Genomic DNA, 21,220 nt, shown 5'->3' with positions numbered 1-21,220 from the left:
GGTGTGAATGACCCATGGAGAGCGGGGCAGGGATGGACTGTGGGAGCAGGGAAGGGGGCAGGACGAAGGAGGGCAAAGGAGGAAAAATGGAACAACTGTAATAGAAAAAAAGATTTTTTTAAAAAGGAGTAAGGAAGGACGGTGTTTCTCTTTCACATTGATGTTTCTTTTTCCCTCCCTCCCTCCTTCCCTCCCTCCCTAAGAAAAGCAATAAAAAAAAAAAAAGTCCTTAGGTAAGGATTAAAAAAGACAGAGAGAGAATGAGAACGAGGCTGAGAAACAAAGGTGAGAACTGACTCACAGAAGCGGGATTGGGAGAGATGCACAAGTTTGAAACTGGTCAGAAAGGAGACGTTACCACAGAAAGGGAAGGTATCAGAACCAGTGGCAGAGGCTTAGCCTTGCACAGATGGGACACTCCTTCCATTTTAGGGAAAATGGCAAAAAGGTAAAGAAGGCTCATGAGTAAGGGCTCTGCTCAGTCTCTAAGGATGATCAATCTTCAGTGGCATTAATGTGTACTATTGTTTAATCTGGTAGTGTTGAATTAGAGACATACAGTAGGGAAGGCTGCGAGGTTCTGACTAGGTCAGTGCGTCTCATTTTAGATACCCAGGGGTGGGCCCAGTCGGAGACTGTCATCTCCCAGCCACGTGGATTGGTCCGTGGAGAACACAGGTGACCTAAATCATACCAGTTATTCTCTTTTCAAACTGGAGCTAGCAGAAGAACTGTTGCTTTTCTCTTGTTGAGAGAGACAAAGATGTAAATGGGTGTTGCTTATCGTGGGCACCTATTTCGTGTAGTAAAGAAACAAGAGGTAGAGATGTTCAGGGTGGAAAGAGGAGACGAGTTGAGAGGAAATGGGAAAGCTTTAAATTCCCGTGTCCCTGAGCCCAGCTCCATCCATTTCTCTTCATGATTTGGCTATATAAACTAGTAGACCCCCCTTACCCTTAAGAGAGAGCTTATGAGGTATTTGTGTTTGAAACCAAAGAAACCTTAGCTAAAATATGGTGTGTGAATGTGGAGAAGTCAGAATGGGTTCGGCCAACAGCTACAAGTACGACAGGAGCTACTGACAGGACTGGTTGTGAGGTGACGGGGCTCACACCACATAGGGCAGGAAGTGATTCCCAGGACAGAGCGGAACCCAGGGAGTTCAATTCTCAACTAAGTAGATAAAAAGATAGGAAGTTGTGATGAGGGTATAAGAGTGTTGGATGCATTTGCAAAACTTCTTAAGGAAAAAAAGAAAGATAACAGATCACCATAAAGCTCTAAAGTGATTCATAAATATTCATAAACAGATTAAGGATAATATCTACCTTTTATATTTGTCCTCTTATATACACAGAGGACTTGACTTACAATTTGGCAACTTTGCTGAATTTTGCAAGATACTTTATAGTCGATTTTAATTGTACTGTATGCAGCTGAGTAACAAGAGCTTTCTAATTTGGAACTCTGTCTCTTTAAGCAAATTATTCTCATGGGTAAAAAAAAATACTGTTCTAAGACAGAATTGAATGTAGTAGAAAAGTGTTAGAACTTAACTATCATTTTCAACTGCATTTATAAACACATTTTTTTATCTTTACCACATTGTTAAATTACTCTGGGTAGTATTAAGTATGATAGTTTATAAAGAACCTTTAATGATCTGTCTCTTTTCAGTTGTAGTTTCTCAGCCCATTATTACTTGTGGGTGCAAAATGGCTCATACGAGTCCTAGAATCCGTTCAGAAGGCGTTTATCCAGCTGGAGTCTCTCGAGCCCAGAGTCACGCTCCCTGCGCTCCTCTGATTGCAGCCTCGTGAGACGTTAGCTCTGTAACAGGTTGTTACCGGTCTTCAGGAAGTTTGAGTCCTACAAAAAGAGTATGCAATTCACAGCATGGTTTTTGTGCCTTGATTTACCTCTTATTTTAATATGCTGTTTTATCATTTTTGTATTTGAGGCCGTGCATCACCATGTCCTGATAATAATGAAATGCGCTCTGATTTTTGTTGCTCCCATGATTATCCAGTAGTTAAATTGACTATTGCAGCCACACTGAAGAATTCCCAGAGTCTGTCAAGGTGCTGGCTAAGGATGCATGGATTGAACCTTAAATAATATACAGTCTGTAACCTAAGTAGATTTAAACTAAATTGGGAAGGGCTTTTGCTGCAGAGGGGACTCACTGCTGGCGTGCAGTCTTCCGTTTGCACAGGTGCAGACCGTCTCCTACACTTGGACAAGGCAGAGAGAAAGTCAAAAGGTGTTTCTCCCTCTGCTCCGCCACCTGGGAGACTGTCTGAACCTGCCATTTCCTTTCCCAGAGATAAGGGGTTGGGTGGCACCTGATCCCCGACCTTTTCCCACCTCAAAGTAAAGGAAGTCTTTGCTGAGTCTAACGGGGCCACGTCCTTCTTGGAAGACAACTGTTCCAACTTTGTTATGATGTTATAATGCGCCCGAGCTGTCCTTTTCCTCAGTGTAATTTGCTGTTGTGATTTGGTATCTTAGATATGCATTTGTGTTTTTCTTATAATACCTTACTCAAAATTAAGAAAGTTGAGATGTGGAGTTTTCTTGAACCATTGTCATAGTGAAACAAGGTGATTGCAAGTACCTTACATGTGATGCCAGAGCTGGGAGACTCAGGAGCAGCCCTATGCAGCCCTGTCCTTGCTGTGACCAAGGCTCCGCAGGGGATTTCTGTCCCCTCTGCCACCTCGCACAAGCCGGTGTCACACTAACTGTAAAGCAGGATCATAAAGTTAAACCAGGGAAAGCTGCTTCAGTCATTGGTATAGAAAACTCTGAAATTATTCTAAAAAATTTTTAATGATTTGTCTCTAGTCTTCTTTCTATGTACCTTGCTCATTGACTTGTAAAAAAAGTAGTTATATTTACTTCATTGGTGAAAAAGGTGTGAGTACTCCAATATCTAAACTAGTGAAACTACGAGACCATAAGAAAAGGTAGAGTACATGATCTAATTTTAATCATATCCTAAATAGGATATAAATATTATAGTAGTGTTTAACTGTGGTAAAATGTAATACAGTAGTGTGTGTTTTACTTATAAAAGACCTTTTTTTTTTACTTTGTGAAAATGCTGTGTTGCAAAATGCCACTTGCCACACTCATCTCCACAAAGGAAGATCAGCCCAGAGGCTTGGGAGTTGCCTGCTGAATCCCTCAATCCTTTTGGCTTCAGTCATCATCTGAATTCAAAATGTGGAATGGAATGAAGAGAATAATTCCATCTTGTTTTCTCTCTTTTCAGGCTCTGTACAACTCAATCAAGAATGAGAAGCTTGAATGGGCTGCGTAAGTATGCTGGATGTCAGCCTTTTAATAAATAAGTGATCGGCTTGCTCTTTCTTATTGTCCCCCTGTGGTGCCTGCAAGGCGATCCCAGAGGAGGACTGAATGTGCGCGGACACTTCTCATTCCACACAAGTGTCTCAGCTACTTTGTGCAAAACTTAAGTATCCCTTGTCTTTCTCTTGGTACCCAGCATGCTCTTTTTCTCCCTTTAATCTGGTTGTTTTGCTTATAGGCAATTAATTTTCTTTTTAATGTGTCTTTAAAAATAGCATTTTAAAAGGAAGTCTGATAAAATCCCATACATTCCAAAATCCAATGCAAATGATTTTGGTACCATCCACTTACTTTAATTCTCTGCCCTATCATCATAGCTCAAGGTTTCCAATCCTATTTTCCTCTGATACTAGATACACTGGGATATTGACAGATAAGCCTGGGAAATGATAGATTAAAATAAGCTAAAAAATGTTTTTAACTGTCCAACTTCTAGAGGCTTATACAATGCCAGTATATATTGTCTGTCTGCAAGAGAGGAGTGCATTGAAATGTTTCCTGAGCCTGCCTGACAGTGAAATGTGGTGTGTCAAGGTGCACACTTTGGAGATACTGCTCCAGATTAATTATGCATAACTCTGTGTAGGCCAACGATACCATTCTTGTGAAATTTTCACTGCTCGATGTAGCAGTTAAGAATTTAATCTTTAAAAAATTATTAAAGAAGAATCTTCACTAAATTTTTAATGAAGTTGTCAGAAGTTAGGTCAAATAAGGTTTTTTAATTAGAACTACATGTGAATTTTATTTTGATTTTCACTCATATTAAGCATTCATAACTGCTTTTCTACTCAGTGGCCTAACATAGCAGTTTGCAATGGACTTGTTTACAGAACCATAACATGGGGGGTAAATCTTATTCTTTCATATGCACAATGGAAAAAAGTGGTTTAGCAATTGACTGCATCTCATATGTAATATGCTAGAAGGAAAAGAAACTATCAATACCACTTGAATTGTTTCCACTAACTGTAAGATCATATGGTACTGTTTTAAATTAGAGATTCAAAGATGAAGTTGAGACTGTAATATTTACAAACATATGTGATGGCTTTAGGTGTCTGTGTGTATACATAGATAACATGAAATTCACTTAAAGACACTGTGTCATTTCAAGGAAAATACATTAATATAAATTAATGGTCTAAGATCCAAAGTGACCATTTCTGGACTTATCTCTTTTCAGCAAAGGTGAGTTTCCTAGAAAAATTACATAAATATTGAACAATGTACTTAGAATCTTGCTGAAATAGTAAAAGCATGTCCTGGCCCACACAGAGTACACGTGAGAAAATTAATAAAAATGAAATATTATGAGCGTATTCACACTGTCGAATTTGTTGCAGTAGGCTCTGTGTTTAGTTACGTGTAGTGGCAGTTTGGTGCAGGAACACTTGGTCTTGGGCCCCATCCACGTGTGGGGAGTGGGCGTTTACCTGAGAGCTTCTGTCCCTATCTTGTCAAGTCAACAGAGCATCGTGTTCCAAAGGCCAGATCCCAGACTCAGATTTGGGGTTGAGTGCCGGCTCAGCTATAAGATGCTGCTACAAAATGTGTAGAATAATGTATACTTACTTGCAAGGGAGGTACCTTAATGTTGATTTAGAGCCTTGGAAGAAATCAAATTAGAGAATCCTGGAGGGACCTCAGAGGTTTCCAGTTCATTCGGTTTCTAACTGCCTTCCATGGAGCCCTAGGGACAGTGATGTGAGCGAGGGGGAAGGGGAGGGTGCCTGGGACTCGGCTCCACCTCCCATGGCCATCCCTCCTCCTTCAGCTGACCGAAGCAGCCCCTCTGCTGTCTTTTTAAAGTACATATTTGGAGTTCTAGGTAGTATTTCTCTTTTTAGAGGTATCTGTACTTAAAGTTTTTTTGAAAAGTACTACTTCAGTCCAGTGTTCTCATTTCTTATATGCAAAAAAAAAAGAACTCAAGAAGCCTTCATTAACAGGTCAGAAGCTACAGTGAGTGCAGTGGCAAAGCCAGCGTTTGTCCCCTGCACCCTGGCCCCCCACGGCAGCACAGGTTGCCTCGCTTCTCTGTAGCCCCATTCTCAAGGTCTGTGTGGGCAGCGACCGTGCCTGAAAGTCTGTGCCAGTTTTCAATGCAGTGTGAAGTAAGAGTTTTATGTTACATTTTTAGTCTCATCAAACGCTCCTAGAATTACTAGGATTCTTCCCCCAGGCAAGTTGGGTAACTAAGATCATTCATTCATCTGTTCTAGTCTTTAGCAGCTGCTTCTGTGTCTGGCCCAGTGCTGTGCCCTAGATACAAATATGAAGACAGGCTCTCCGCCTAAGGAGACACAGTGTGGGGGTGGGTGGGAAGAAGTGGACTGTACAAAGGGGAAAACACATATAATAATTGTAGTGAAGGGTGCCATTAGCTAAACTGCCTTGCGGAAGGTCTCGGCTCCCTCATGCAGGACAATTACCATTTCTTCCCCAGACCCTTTGCTCAGTCATTCATTATTCATAAAGCATCTCTTTGTTGAACTACTTTGTGCTGGAAATTTGGAGAGAACAAAAGTACATAAGGCATTAAGGCATTTTCCCTGGCCTAAGGAGTTTTGCAGTTTAATACAAATGATGAAATAAAAGGTAAGGAGCAATTTGTCTCTGATGGGGGTGGAGTGGGGTGAGGTGAGCGGCAGTAGACATTGGAACTTCAGACTTACATTGGAATTGTTTAAAGTGTAGCTGCCTGAGGACCTTCACCGAACAGAACCAAGGGAAAATGAGTGCAGTGTTGTTAGGAAAATTGACCGGCTTCTCTTATTTATTGCCATTATTATACAGCAGTGTTTAGAAACTGCAATAAATCTTTCTTTCCCTGATTTTTAAAAATGTTAAAAATGTATGTATCCAGCCTCACTTTAATTAAGACACGATAAAACCAGTTTTAAATCATGTGCTTCCAGGCTCCCCTTTCCCGGCCTTGCTTCCCCCACCGTCTGGGTCGCAGCAGCGTTTGCTTTGCTGCTTGTAATACACAGCTGTTCTCTTTAACTCCAAAGGAGCATTTTTACATCTTGCATCATGGAGTGATCGTTGCTATTTTATGTTACCCTGTAACTCATTTTAAAATCTTTATCACCCTTGCTCCTAAATTAAATTGCTTTCTTTCTGCCCTTGCTTGTCAAATTGCCCTGGTTAATTAGGTGAGGTGGTAGGACTTCGGGGTCTTTGTCTTTCAGATCAGGTGTTAGGCAAGCCCAGAGCTTGAAAACAAATGGGGTTTTAAATGACAGCAGTCCACTGGTTTTGTTTCTTTACCTTTTTCCCTGTTGTGAACTTTCATTATGGCTGGTCTTTTCAGGAAATGAATGCTGTCCGTTTGTTGGCTGATTTTGGGGGGTAGAGAAGCTCTCCAAGTATTTCCACCCTCTTTGTTATCACTGTTTTGTGTATTGCTGCCTGTGAGTGAGAGTGCGTACCTGTGTTGGCATCTGTGTGTATTGTTGGAGAAGGATAGTTAAAGGCAATGGAATGACTAGCACTTATTATTTCCCGTGGCCCTTTAATTCTTTATCCAATCCAAGGGTCTGGATCTGAAATTGACAGCTGTTTCCAGAGTCCCTTTGCTAGGCAGTCTCTGAAAAAAATTTATTCAAAAATAAAACCTTTTGGCATCTCTGGGCCACACTAAAAGGACAGTTGTCTTTGGCCACACAGTAAATACACAAACACTAACAACTGATTAGCAAAAAAAAAAAAAAAAAAGGTTTTAAGTAAATGTATGATTTTGTTTTAGGCTGAGTTTATAGCCATTCTAGGCTGTGCACAGCCCGTAGGCTGCACGTTGGGCACCCCTGTGAGTTAGAACCTACTTTCGTTACTTAGTCCCTTTTCATATTTTATATAACTCAGTGTTGACTCTAATTTTATTTTAGGTGATAATACATATCAATTGTAATGTAGTTTTACTTGTTGCTCTGTAGAAAGTGGCCATCTCAAAAGATAGTTTTAGTTCCAATTAAGAGAGTTTTCCTCTTACCTTGGACTGATTTAGATGAGCCACTTTGAGCTACGAATGTCATTTATCACTTTGCATTTAAGTTTTCTCTATCATTTTCCTCTTTGCTATAATTCTTCATGATTTTTTATTTGCCAACATCAGAGCCCTCCAGGAAGAAAAATTGATATTCCCTACCTGTACTTTTTATATTTGAACTTGTATCCTAAAGAAAAGGGTGCTCCTTGTCTTTTTTTTTAAAGACTTTATTTATTTATCTTAGAGGGGAAGGGAAGGAGAGAGAGAGAGAGAAATATCAATGTTTGGTTGCCTCTCATGCGTCCCCCACCAGGAAGAAGAAACTGGCCTGCAACCCAGGCATGTGCCCTGACTGGGAATCGAACTGCGATTGTGTGGTTCGCAGGCCCGCACTCAATCCACTGAGCCACACCAGCCAGGGCCTCTTTGTCTTATTTTAAAATATTTTTTTTACCTTGAGCTAAAATTATTTTATTTTCACAAAAGAAGATAAATCATGGTAATTCATTTTTACAATGAGTTAGTCCATTAAATAACTTTATCACCCTAACGCCCTGGTGAGTCCAGATACATGAGATTGTTCATCAGCACAGTGTTTCTTAATAGCAGTTGTAGATAAATGATAACTTTCTTACTCAAGTCATTCTGGATCAAGATGTTTATGTGGTATTTTGATCTAAGAAGTTCAAAAGTAATTCTCATTTTAATCTTCCAGATAGCCACCTGTAGGTTGATCATTACTACTGGGAAAACTAAGACAAAAATAAATGGCTAGTAAGTTGGACAATGATTGTAGACCTAGTGAACATATTCAGTATATAAAGAAAAACTTGAGTGTGTGGGCGAAGAGGCAGCAGAGTTGGCATTAGGAGTTATTGGTAAAAAGAGAAGTAACCATGGAAAAAATTTATGACATATTTAACTTAAAGAATTAATAAAACCCCATCTTTATTTGAGATGTTCATATTATTAAACATCTTCTACATATGCATTGTGCATCGTTAAAATACTTAAAAAATAGGACAGTATTTAACATTCCTACCATCATTGCTGTACTCATATATTAGATCTTGGTAAAATAATTGTAGTGTTAATATTTGCTGGAACTCACAAATTTAGAAGATAAATTTAGGAGATAGTATATATGAATATTAAGCCAGGGTAAATCTAAATATATAGTGGATTTGTAAATGATATTATTAGTTTGATTGTTCTGTTTACTAATTGAGTGAAATGCATTGAATACTAGATGTGGAAAGAAAAAGAAAAATTCTCTAATCATGAAACAATGATCATTAACTTGAAGGAGATTTTGAGCTAAAGAATTCACATCATTTAAGAATTTGTTAGCTAAAAGTGACACTTAACATGAGCCAGTTTCCAGGATTTGGGTGTTAAAGGAAGAAAAGATACCAGGGTTTAGAATTAGGGGAGATTGTCTCACATAGCTCAATGAAATATAATTTTATTAAGAATCCCAATCATGCCCTGCCTGGATGAGGATTAAAAGAAATCTAAATCATACCTCACACTTAACATTTAGTCTCTAAGTACCTATTTTTCTCAGTCATCTCATATGCTGAACTTGGGTATGTAAGTAACTGGAAAGAATTTGCCATCCAGTTCTTAGCTTTAGAAGGATAAGTTTTGTAAAAAGTCCGTTTTCCATATAATTGGCATCTCAATGCTGTGATCATGATGAATACTTAGAGTTTTTCAGGACTTTATTGTTATTACAGTTTTAATATCTACAAAGATGAGGATGAAACTGGTATAATTTATAGATATTGTATCTTTGCTTCACATTATCTTTAACTTCAAAATATGCGCAGCAGACAGGTTGGTGAGCAGATGAGCTGTGATTGTAATGTTAGTAGCCTACTTGTCCCAAAGCAGTTTTTTAAAAGATTTTGTTTATTTTTACAGAGAGGGGAAGAAAGGGAGAAAGAGAGGGAGAGAAAACATTCATGTGCAGTAGGAAAATCAATTGGTTGCCTCTAGTGATCCCCCAACCAGGGACCAAACCTGCAACCCAAGCATGTGTCCTATCCCAGGAATCAAACCTGCGAGCTCTTGGTTGGCGGGACAGTGCCCAACCTACTGAGCCCCACCTGTCAGGGTCCAAAACAGTTTTAGAATCACTGAGGTGCAATGAATTGTGGAGGCTGGGATATAAGAGAGGTGTTTTTCTCTCTCTAATAAGCAGATGATTTTGAATTTTATATGTTAGCCATTGTTAAGCCTTTGATTTTTGTTGAAGAATGACACAAGAAGAAAATATAATAAATATAATTTCTAATGAAGTATAATATGCATGCAGTGGCTGATACAGTGCCTTGAATATTTCAGGCAGCAGTTGGATTGAGCATTGTTGGATTCCAGTGAGTGTTTTGTATGTGTACGTTCTGATATACACACGCACATCATTTTTAGAGGTGAGAAAATTTCACCTCCTATCAATCATACTGGAGGAAGTTATTTTTAGTTGCCCATTAAAAATTCCCTAGTAGATCTTTTGGAAACATGTCGTGTCTAGCTTGACACCAGTGTACTCCCAACAACTAAAAAAAGACCTTAACGTCTGTAGTTAAGTTTTTCATTTGGAAAGTCTGCTACAGTCATGTACATACAGTCCGATCCTGTATTTCAGAAAGCCGAGTTATTAGTCTGTTCCTTCCTTGCCTCTGGCAGCACCCTTCTTGGTGTTGAATGGCTAGTGATGGAGTTCAGTGCTTTTCATAAAAGCATATTCTCTTCTTTACGATGAGAATAAGATGCCTGTGTCAGAATAGGGTATTTTTAGAAAGTAAAATGTATTTCCAGTTTTCATCAGAATTTTAACATGTACATGCCTTTTTATTTTTTATTTTTTGTAAGTGTGAAAGGCAGATTCTTTTTAAAATCATTCTGCTTTTTGGCAATATGATGTGAAATAATAAAAAACCCATGACAAGTGAGCACATTCTTAATAAGTTTATTCACTTTGTTTTTAGTAACATACCTGATCACAATATTGCAATGATATTCAAGTTCATGTTCCATTCCTACACTCAACCACTGAGTTTATTTTTTAAAAAACAGGTTTATTGAGGTATAATTTACTCACCATAAAATTCACCCATGTAAAGTGTGTGGTTTCAAGGGTTTGGTTGGTTCACAGAGCTGCATAACAGTCGCCACAGTCCATTACTGTCACTCCATAAAGACCCCTTGTGTTCGTGAACCAACGCAGCTGTGAACAGCTTCAGGGAGATCTGTTAGCCACTTACCATGAGAGGTCCACCTGTCTGAGCCTTGGGTTTTCATTGAGATCACGACATTTACCTTTTTAGAGTGGTTGTAATATTAAGAAATTAACTTATGATGATGATTGTAGTCATCTTTGGAGGTCCAGGATGGAGTTTGGTGTCTGATTCATACCCCACTTCCATCTTTAATATTCTGGCTAGAGGAGTACTGAATCAAATGAAGTCAAATATTTGCTCTGTACCAAATGCAAGGTGCCCTAGGGAAGTTACATTGGAGGATGCGAGGGGGATCTGAGTGACTGCCAAGTCTGCTGAGCTCAGCCCACCTGACTTGAATATGGACCGAGAACCCAGAATTAAACAAGCAGAGAGAAGCCTGACCCACTGCGTTTGCCGCAGTGAGGCAGAAAGGAAAGAGTACTCTTCTTGATGCTGCGTTGGGAGACAGGGGGAGGTGGGGACAGAGAAGTTTACGTGAGGTTCACAGTTCAGTAGCGCACAGTCAGTAAAGACTAAGACCAAATCACAGAACTGTAGAATGGTTCCCTTCCCCACCTTATTGCCGCATCACTGAAGGCCTGCTTACGGCAGTTCCTTCTGCTCAGTACATTGTTTCTGACTACCAAGAGAAAACTATAAGGATACTAAAAGGTAATAAACATGGTCTGGAGAGAGAGCAAGCATCAGAACCAGACTCATATATAGCAGGGATTTGGAATTATCAGACCAGAAATTTAAAACAACTATGATTAATATGCCAAGGACACTGATGAATACAGTAGACAGCATGAAAGAACAGATGGGCGATGTAAGCTGGCAAATGGAAATTCTAAGAAAATAAAAAAATGCTGGAGATCAAAAACACTATAACAGAAGTGAAGGATACTTTTGATGGGCTCATTAGTAGACTGGACACATCTGAGAAGAGAATCTTTGAGCTTAACCATGTGTTGATAGACACATGAAAAGATGCTGAACCTCACTAATCATCAGAGAAATGGAAATTAAAATCACAATGAGTTATCACTTTATACCTGTCAGAATGACTATCAGCAATAAATCAACAAACAAGTATTGGCGAGGATGTGGAGAAAAGGGAACCCTCGTACACTGTTGGTAGGAAAGCAGATTGGTATAGCCACTGTGGAAAGTACATTGGTGGGTCGTCAAAAAATTAAAAATAGAGTTGGGTAAACATCCAGAGAAACTCAAAACACTAATTTGAAAGAATACTAAATGCACTCCTGTGTTCGTTGGAGCATTATTTACAATAACCAAGGTATAGAAGCAACCCAGGTATTCATCAGTAGACAGTGGATAAAAAAGCTGTGACACATGTATACAGTAGAATATTACTCAGCCATAAGAAAAGAATGAAATCTTACCATTTGTGACAGTATGGATGGACCATGAGGGGATTATACCGAGTGAAATAACTTAGAGAAAGGCAAATACCATACGATTTCACTTATATGTGCAATCTAAACAAAATAAATGAATAAATCAAATTGAAACAGACTCATAAATACAGAGAACAGACTGGTGGTTGCCAGAGGGGAGGGGCTTGGGGGACAGGCTGAGAAAGATGAAGAGATTAAGAAATACAAATTGGTAGTTACAAAATATTCATGGAGATGTAAAGTGCAGTGTAGGCAATATAGTCACTGATATTGTAATGAGTATATGTGGTGCCAGGTGGATACTGGAAATATTGGGGTGGAGGGACACTTTGTAAAGTATACAATTGTCTAACCGCTGTGCTGTATTCCTAAAACTTATATAACATAGTATGTAATATAAACTGTAATTGAAAAATTTAAAAAAATTAAAGAATATGTCAATGGAAACTTCAAAAATGGAAAAACAAAAACAAAAATGCTGGGTGTGAGGATTTGGAACGAAATACCAGAGAACTATAGGGACAACTACAAAATGTGTAACATACATATAATGAGAATATCAGGAAGTGAGAAAGGAAAAATTTGAAGCAACAGTGACTGAGAATTTCCCCCAAGTTAATGTTAGACATCACACCACAGATCCATGAAAGTCACAGAGATCACCAAGCAGGATAAAAACTGTAAGTGTAAAACAAAAACAAAAAAAAAAGGCAGATGATACACAAACTGCAAAAAAATCAAAGAGAAGAAAACATTTTTGAAAAGCCAGAGGAGAAAAACACCTTACCTGTAGAGTAACAAAGATGAGAATTACATTCAACTTTTCAGAAATCATGCAAGAAGAGAGTGTAGTGAAATATTTAAAGTATTGAGAGAGAAAAAAACTCAACAAAATCACTAACCTAAAATCTATACCCTCCGAAATTATTTTTCGAAAGTAGAAAGTTTACATTACCAAGATGGTGACATAGGTCATTTTAGACTTTGCTCCGCCTCACAAGAAGAACAACTAACAACTGTTCATGGCCAGGACATTGCTGGGGGAACTTCAGAATGAGGCTGAAGGACTCCCCCACTCCATACAGCAGAGGCCAAGGCAGATTCCCTTAGAAGAATAAGGAATGGCTGTTGGCTGCATTGCCCCTCCCCCAGGCCAGTGCAGCACCACACCGAGAGGTCTCCCCTAAGCCTACAGTCCCACCAATGAGAAGAGAGCTCAAAGTGACGTCCAGACCTCCAGCATTGTGGGTTGCTTTGTGGAAGCCCCTACTGTAGTTTTGCCCCTGGGGATCTCAGTGAGACAGAGAAGGCAGGGAGGGATTTTTAATAACCAACACTTGGCAGTCTGAGTTCTTAACTGCAGAGCCCAAACAGTGGTCCCAACCAGTGGCTTTGCTCATCTGTGGAACCACATCGACGTTTCAGTAGTCTGACCAGGGGTGTTGGCAGGGTGTGGGTCTGCCTCATTTGGATTCCTAAACAAGGAGTTCTGCTGGCCCTGGAGCCTGGTCTGCCCACATCAGAAGAGCTGAGTCATAGCCTCACTTACTGCTGAATACAGTCTTCAGCGCACCCAGCCAGGGAACCTTACCAGACAGCACACAGGAAGCTGCAGAACCCATCCAGCAGCCTGATTATCGTGGCACTTGAACAGGGGGAACAGCCTATGGCTTTTCCAGCCTGCAGAGCAAAACAGCTGGCTGTGTCTGACCCGGGTATTCAGTGCACCCTACTACCTGGGTTATTGCCAGTTACTGCCAGTGGTTAAGGGAGGAGGGAATAAGGAGTTGTTATTTAGTGGGTACAGAATTTCAGTTTGGGATGAGAAATTCTGGAGATGGGTGGTAGCGCTGGTTTCACAACAAAGTGAATGTGCTTATGCCACAGAACTGTGCTATTTAAAAATGGTTAAAATGATAAATTTTAAGTATTTTACTACAATAAAAAAGGAAATGCACATAACAATGTGAATGCTTGGAAGTGCCCTCTTCACTTTTTTTGCCTGCTGAACTTGAACTTCTCTTTATTCCCCAACTCCAATATCACATTCTTAGTGAGCATTTTGCGGGTTGAGTAATATTTCAGCTTGGATCTATACAGTGTTTCTTTTAAACTGTTATTTCCCACTCTGACACCCCTTACACACAAAAGGCCCACGGATGTATTTTACAGTATTTGAATGCCGAATAGCAGGCCCTTCAAGTTAACTTAATTTTCTCACATGTTGCTAGCCGAAACCCCATTTCAGTGAGACTTAGCAAATCATGCATTTCATAGTCTGTTTAGTGGCTAAGTCACTGTACAATATTCAACTATTGTGAATTTTAGGAAGCAGTTGTTTTTCATTTTTGTGGAATTTCAGTGAAATACAAGGGTCCAGTGGATTTGTGTGATTGCTTATCTAATTTTTTATTTAAAAATAAAAGCACCTGTCATGAGTAAGGCAGAACATGGAAAGTTCGTGATTTATAGTCGCCCTTTAGAAAGAACAGAAGTAGAAAAGTTCCCCACGTCCACTGCATCGTGATGTAGTGGGTGTGGACTGCCCGCTGAGTGGTACGCTTGCTCACCAAGAGAACAGGTTGGGGTGAGGAGTGCTGGGGGGAATTTTGTCGGTTGTAAGGTGTTGAGACGTCTGGAATCTCAGTAGACTGCACTCCACTAGGAATCCTTTAAAATGTACGAAATACTCATCTATGGCTCATTCTTTTCACAGTCAAGACAGAGAGCCCTTTGGGTCTTCTCTGTTTTAGTTTAACAAAATCTTTTGTACTGTCACTCTGAAAATGCCTCCGTGGGTCAGGGTGCACGGGAAAGCCCTAGTTAAGGGACTGATTTCTATAGAAATGAGTTAAGTTGATTTTCAGAATCACTTCTATGAGTATATAGTGTTAATTTATATCTACTTTCACATACGATGAAAAGAGCCTTCCTTATGGGGAGGCACTTGCATTTCTGATATCTGTAAAAACAAAGCCCCCCACAATGATGCCAGCAACAACAATGTGACTTCAGGTATTTCGTGATTGGTTCCTATTCTCTGCCACTTCCTCTCTCAAATGGAGCCAGGCAGAAGTTCTGGGGACTGAGGAGATGGAGGAGGAAGGGCAGGAATGAAAGAGGAGGGAGTGCGAGATGGTGGTGGGGAGTGCTCGCAGCAAAGGGGAAGGTCCTTTGCTGAGAGACAGATACTGGACAATACTGTCCAATGCAGAGACACTATTGTCTCTGCTGTCACTTCCGCCCTGGAAGTCCCAGCCATCACACACACACGTGGATTTAAACCCAGAAGACCTTAGCCATCACCAGATGGTACCAATCTGCACCTCTGGCCACAACAGAATTTTGCTCTCAGAGTCTGCCGAGGTCATTTCATCAGCCTTCACAATATCAAGAGTACTTGTTTTGCAGGATTGAATATTTTCACTCACTGTCGCAGAGCTTCACTGAGCTGTACGTTGAACATTTCTCCAATTATTGCCCCATTGTTGTACTCGGCCCATAGTATTCCAACTCCAAAGGACATGCAAGCCTTTCTAATGACAACCCTGTTTAAGAGAAATGTAATCCATGCCACATATGTAATTTAAAATTTTAGTAGGCACGTTATAGCAGGGAAAATTTTATAATGTATTTTTTAATTTAACCCAATGTATTCAGAATATTACCATTTAAATGTGTAATTATATAAAAATTATTGAACTATTTTTTGTCTTTTGAAATCTGCTCTGTATTTTTTCACTTACTGCACATCTGAATTTGGACTTTGTGCATTTTAAGTTCTTGGTAACCTTATGTAGCCAGCCTACTTGGTGTAACTCCCAATGACCAAAGCTGGAAACGTTTGAGCAAAAAAAAAATAATCATACTGTTTGATTATAACCCAAAGAAAAATTTTAAATCCATTGTCCATACATACAGCAAAGTTGCAATCAATAAGGTAGAAGAAATGAGGGGAATGAAATCACCATTACATCACTGCAGCAATAATTGTCACGGGCAGGAGTCATTGACAAATGCTAAAATTAGCGGTCAGATGTTTAAAGAAAGAGGATATTTTCATAGTCATAAAACATCTTCCCAAAATCATTTTCAAGGAAAAATAATAACTTCACAGTATAGAAACTTGCTAGATGCCACCTTACTGAGCAATCAAGGTTCATATGCCTGGCAGTAAAAAATCCGAGGCACTCAGAAGGTGCATCAGCTATGACATCCTTCCCCAAAATATATAACCTTAACCTAAATATGAGAAGACATCAAACAAACCTAAACTGGGGGTAATCTACAAAAGAACTGACCAGTCCTCTTCAGTGTCAGGGTCATGAAGGACAAAGACTGAGGGACTGTCACTGACTGGAGGAGACGTGAGAACTAAAGGCACTGGGGGGTCACGGGTGGGATCACAGGTAGGATCCTGGGACAGAAAAAATATTAGCAAAAAAACTTGTAAAATCTGAATAAACTAAGTTTAATTCATTTCATAATGAATTTCTTTGTTTTGAATTTTTGAATTTTTTCTTTATTTTTAATTTCTTTGTTTTGAATTTTTCCTGTAGTTATATAAGCTGTTACCTTTGTGGAAACTGGGTGATGGGCATATGGGAACCTGTGTACTATCTTTTGAAATCTAACATTATCTCAAAAGTAAAATATAGGTGTCTCAGAGTCCACTGGTATTTTCATATATCTCACAAACTTACTAAGCATCAGTGGAGAAAAAAGGCAGTTTTTCTCAACCACCAAATAAACACTTTTGATAATTGTTAATTTTGTGGTTTGTTTTAAATATATATATATTTTTAAAGATTTTATTTATTATCTTTAGAGAGGAAGGGAAGGAGAGAGAGAGAGAAATATCAATGTATGGTTGCCTCTCATGCACCCCCTGCCAGGAACTACATCCCCTGCTGGGAACTGGCCTGCAACCCAGACATGTGCCCTGACTGGGAATCGAACCGTGATCCTCTGGTCCGCAGGCCTGCGCTCAATCCACTGAGCTACACCAGCCAGGGCTTGTTTTAAATATATTTTTGGGGATTGTTTTGGCAAAGTTTTAACAAAAAGATTCAATAATCAAAGTTTAATAAGCAATGAAACCAGAGGTTAATTGAGAAAATTAAAACAGGAGCTAAGACAAATGCTCTTATTGTCTACTGTGCTTTGTTTTCCAGCAGCGTATCAGAGCTTATTAACTTCCTTCTACACTCCAATTTTCTCCTTATACTTCATGCACATTACAGTCCCAAGCATGGCTGATAAGGTGCCCCACACTTTTGTGGTGGTTCGGAAAATAGTAGCTGTTAGATACCAAATCACTGTGCAGGGCACACCACCCTAATCCATTGGTTGCTTTACCTCTGGTTTCGATATTTGAAGTTAACTTGGTTATTTGGTAGATATAGTTCAGTGCTATTCATTGGACTTAACCTATAATTATTTGTTGTATTCTGTAGGTTTGGCACTATGCTAGATTATGCAGATACCAAAAATCAATATCAAAGTCATGATCTCGGCCAAAGAATATCCTCTCATTTGAAAGAAGGTGAACATGAGTGGGAACATGAGAAGGCACTGTAGTGGGTGGGAAGAGCAGAGACTTTAGAGATTGGACAATTTTCTCCTCACTATTCTTCCTTTAATTACTAGATCTCAACTTTAGTACTTATTTCAACTCTGAGTCTGTTGCCTTGTCTCAATATAGGCTACTGCTAATGTTGTCTTACAAGAGTGGCATGATCATTAATACCTGGCAGATAGGAGGCATTTAGTAAATGACAGCTGCTGTTACCACGGTTTTATTAAGGCTGCTAAGCCATTGGAAAACACAACAGTTCCTTACACTAAAAAACTTGTTCGCTGAGTATTGTGGTAGTTGCTCAGTCCTTGGTGTTTTCTCCCTTTAGAGATGATGAAGAGAAAAAAAAATCTCCATCAGAAGGCACTGATGAAAAGGCTAATGGAACACATCCGAAGACCATCAGTCGCATTGGGAGTACTACCAACCCATTCTTGGACATTCCTCACGACCCAAATGCCGCCGTGTACAAAAGTGGATTCTTGGCTCGGAAAATTCACGCAGATATGGATGGAAAAAAGAGTAAGCATCATTCGTTGTCATTTATTTCATCTTTAGGCTCAATTTAAAGTGAATTCTTATGAAGTAAAGTCAAAGATGAGGGAAAATTATGTTGATCTAGAAAAGTATTATTAAAGTTTGATAAAACGTCTAACTCTAAGTCAGAAATCCACTGTGGCACCTGAGCTTCTCGAAGTAGAATGACAGGACTTCCGAAATGGAAGTCTCCTTACAGATTATTCACTTCCAACTTTTAATTCACTTATTCTTGGTTCCCACAAATACTTTTGAGAACCTACTTTGTGCTAGGCATCAAAGAATATAGTAGTGGAGAGGATGGATAAGGTCCCTGTCTTCGAGCCATTTACATTTCTGGTAGGTAAAGGGAAAGTTGAACTTACAACACACAGAATAATCATGGGAATAAAACCGAAGCAACAAGCAGGGCTCGAAAGAATTGAGAGGTGCAAGTGAATGTGAAAGAATTGGCCCTTGTGGAGATGGGCAGGTGTGACGTAGGCGAACTGGCATAACTGGGACATTGAAGGAGTCCCGTCTGACGGTTCTGTGAAGGGTGAGATGTGAATATCTCCTGCCAGGTCTAGTGTTTGAGATGCGCAAGAGACAGAGTGAAACGGCAGTGTGGTGTCGTCAAGCAGGCTAAGCTAAGCTGGTGTGTGTGCCAAAACCGGTGGGCTCGGCCTCCAGGGCCGCCCTGCCCACCCGCAGACACCAGTGTGCGGTGCCGGGACGGGCGTGCTGCCCTTTCCATGTGTGACTGGGCACTGTTCTTTGTAAGCCGGCATATTCTGTTAGGCTGCAGTCAGGGAAACTTTGTGGTAGAGTGGCTTTGCCACTGACTTAAGATGCTGAGAAAGTTTCTTAATATTTCCAAATTCTTTAGGATTACCCCACCATGTTTCCAGAACGTCTCCACACTAGCCTGCTAGACTACTTAATTTTCTCTAACAGCCTGGCATCGGGACTCTTGTAGTCACAGGTGAGAGCAGGTCCAACTAGTTTAGGGTAAAGGGCAAGGACACACCTGAAGGTGAAAGATTGGCACAGGACACCGAACCCTTGCTGTCTCTGCATTGTTTTGCACGTCAGCTTTATTCTTTGGAACAGAACTCTTTTACATGGCCGGGTACGTGATTACTGGCAGTGCTGCAGAGCACGTGTTCAGTTTTGTTCCCCAGAGGGTTCTTTTTCATCCTAAACTTCCCGTGTTGTCTAGTTCTGGGGCAGAACTCTGTTTTGTACCACTGAGGGGATAGGGTACTTGATGGACAGGACCCACGTGGTTGTAATGGCAACAGGGAATTTGTCTCCAGAAGGAGTAAGATACAGTTCTCAGAGAAAGAGTTCTTGGTAGACAAAGCAGCAGACACTTGTTTCTTCGTTTCCAGCCTGCACACACACCCTTCTCCATGCGTTGAGTTCAAGCAGTGCTTTTACCCAGCGCAGTGCAGTCTTTGATTTATAACCACGAACGCAAACGTACTTGCCTCTGCCCCACGTGCCGCGCCTGGCTGTGGCTCCCGTCTCAGGGCTGCAGTTTGCTGGTCCATGTCCGTCCTCCTCAGGGGGGATGGGCCTTCACTCCGTGGGCTAAATGGGAAAATGCAGAAATAACTGACATACTTCATGCGAAGTGTCAGAGGCAAAGAGGGAAAACAGAATAATGGTGGTTTAAAATACCAATTCAAGAAAAGGCAAAAAAAAAAGGAAGAAAACAGATGTCCCCGATTTGGGCTCTGGCACTATGTCCCGCAGGACCAGGAGAGCATCAGTGAGCGCCCCTGCACTGACTCGCTTCCCTGGTGATGGGTGGACACACTTGTTTGTTTAAGTTATTCTGGTGTGTCCCCACATTTAGCCTGTTTCTGAAGTTTTTCTTTGTCCATGTTTTCCTGGACCACCGCTGGGGTTCCTGGAGAGACTCCCCAGCTGGAAGCCGTGTCTGTCCCCTTAGCCGTGCACGGTGCATGGGTGTGGGTGTGAAACCTGGGGGTTTCTCAGCAGTGGAGCCCTCAGAGGCCTCTTGTACCAGATCAGAGACTTTCGGGCCGGTAAAACACCTTTAAACCTTTAGCTAACCCCTTTGAGAACTTCTGGTTGATTAGGGCAGTATTAAGTGTCACAGGCTTTTGTCTTTTTAGCAGCTGTAAGAGTTTTACCTGCCCCTGCTTCTGTCTGTTTCTGCCTCAGAACAGACATGAATGGAAAAATAGATGGATCTAGTCATCAGAGGCTGATTGGGCCCCATCTCTAGGCTTCATTCCTGTCCGTTGCTTTATCACTGCATGGGGTTGGGGAGGTGCGTTTTCCCCTCTGCCTTTGAGAGAAGGGTATTGGAAGTGATCTCGAAGTTTTAGCTGCCTTTAATTATTTGGGCTCTTCCTATGTATTCCATTCCAATTTTCCATATTTTTCATGCATAATCTTTATTATGTTTTTCTATTACCATTTAGTCCTTTTATACCCCTCCTCCCCCAGCAGTCACCACCCTGTTTTCCATGCCCTTCAGTCCTTACTCCTTTTTGCACAATCCCTCCACCCGCTAAACCTCCCAACTAGCTGTCATCTGTTCTCTCATTAACTGTAGTGTGGACAGATAATTTAACTTTTCCAGCACAGAAAGTGAATAATTTCTAGTGATAATTTACATACACTGAAACCTACCAAGTGTATACCTTGAGTTTTGAGAACTAGATAGAGTTGTGTACCTGCCATCACAATCAAGATGCGTAACATTTTCTTTGCCTGGAAAAGTTTTACTGTACTTTTGCAGTTCATTTTTCTCTGCCTACCCCCTTCAGTCCATGGTATTCAGTGATCTGTCCACGAGCACTATACTTTACCTTTTCCAGAATTTTAGTAAATGGAATTAAGACTTTGACTTAGCAGTGTTCTTTGCAGATTCATCCATTTTGTCGTGTGCCCTGTGAATTCGTAAATTGTCTCTCTTATTGCTGAGTGGCATGTTCATTCCACAGTTTGGATACCCCGTACTTTACCAGCTGGACACTTGGGTGCTTCCCATGTTTGGCCCCTACAAATAAATCTGCTCTAGATATTCACACAAAAGTCTTTGCATGTATGTGTGTTTTTAGAAGTTACC

The 21,220-nt window shown here is 40.4% G+C and overlaps 1 protein-coding gene across 5 annotated transcripts in view; it reads left to right on the top strand.

Moving 5' to 3' along the window:
• Positions 1 to 21,220, top strand: part of PSD3 (pleckstrin and Sec7 domain containing 3) — a 572,156-nt gene that overhangs the window by 468,578 nt on the left and 82,358 nt on the right. For all 5 annotated transcript variants that reach the window (XM_037042118.1, XM_037042117.1, XM_037042121.1 and 2 more), the window contains 2 exons: positions 3,278 to 3,321; positions 17,924 to 18,117. In XM_037042118.1, the coding sequence (XP_036898013.1) occupies positions 3,278 to 3,321; positions 17,924 to 18,117 (238 nt within the window). The remainder of the gene's footprint in view (positions 1 to 3,277; positions 3,322 to 17,923; positions 18,118 to 21,220) is intronic.

The sequence above is a fragment of the Sturnira hondurensis genome, unplaced genomic scaffold (genome assembly GCF_014824575.4).
Source record: "Sturnira hondurensis isolate 20B ecotype Veracruz unplaced genomic scaffold, ASM1482457v3 Scaffold0003681, whole genome shotgun sequence".
NCBI lineage: Eukaryota > Metazoa > Chordata > Mammalia > Chiroptera > Phyllostomidae > Sturnira > Sturnira hondurensis.
The sequence above is the reverse complement of the archived record's forward strand: the minus strand, read 5'-3'. Positions and strand labels throughout refer to the sequence as shown.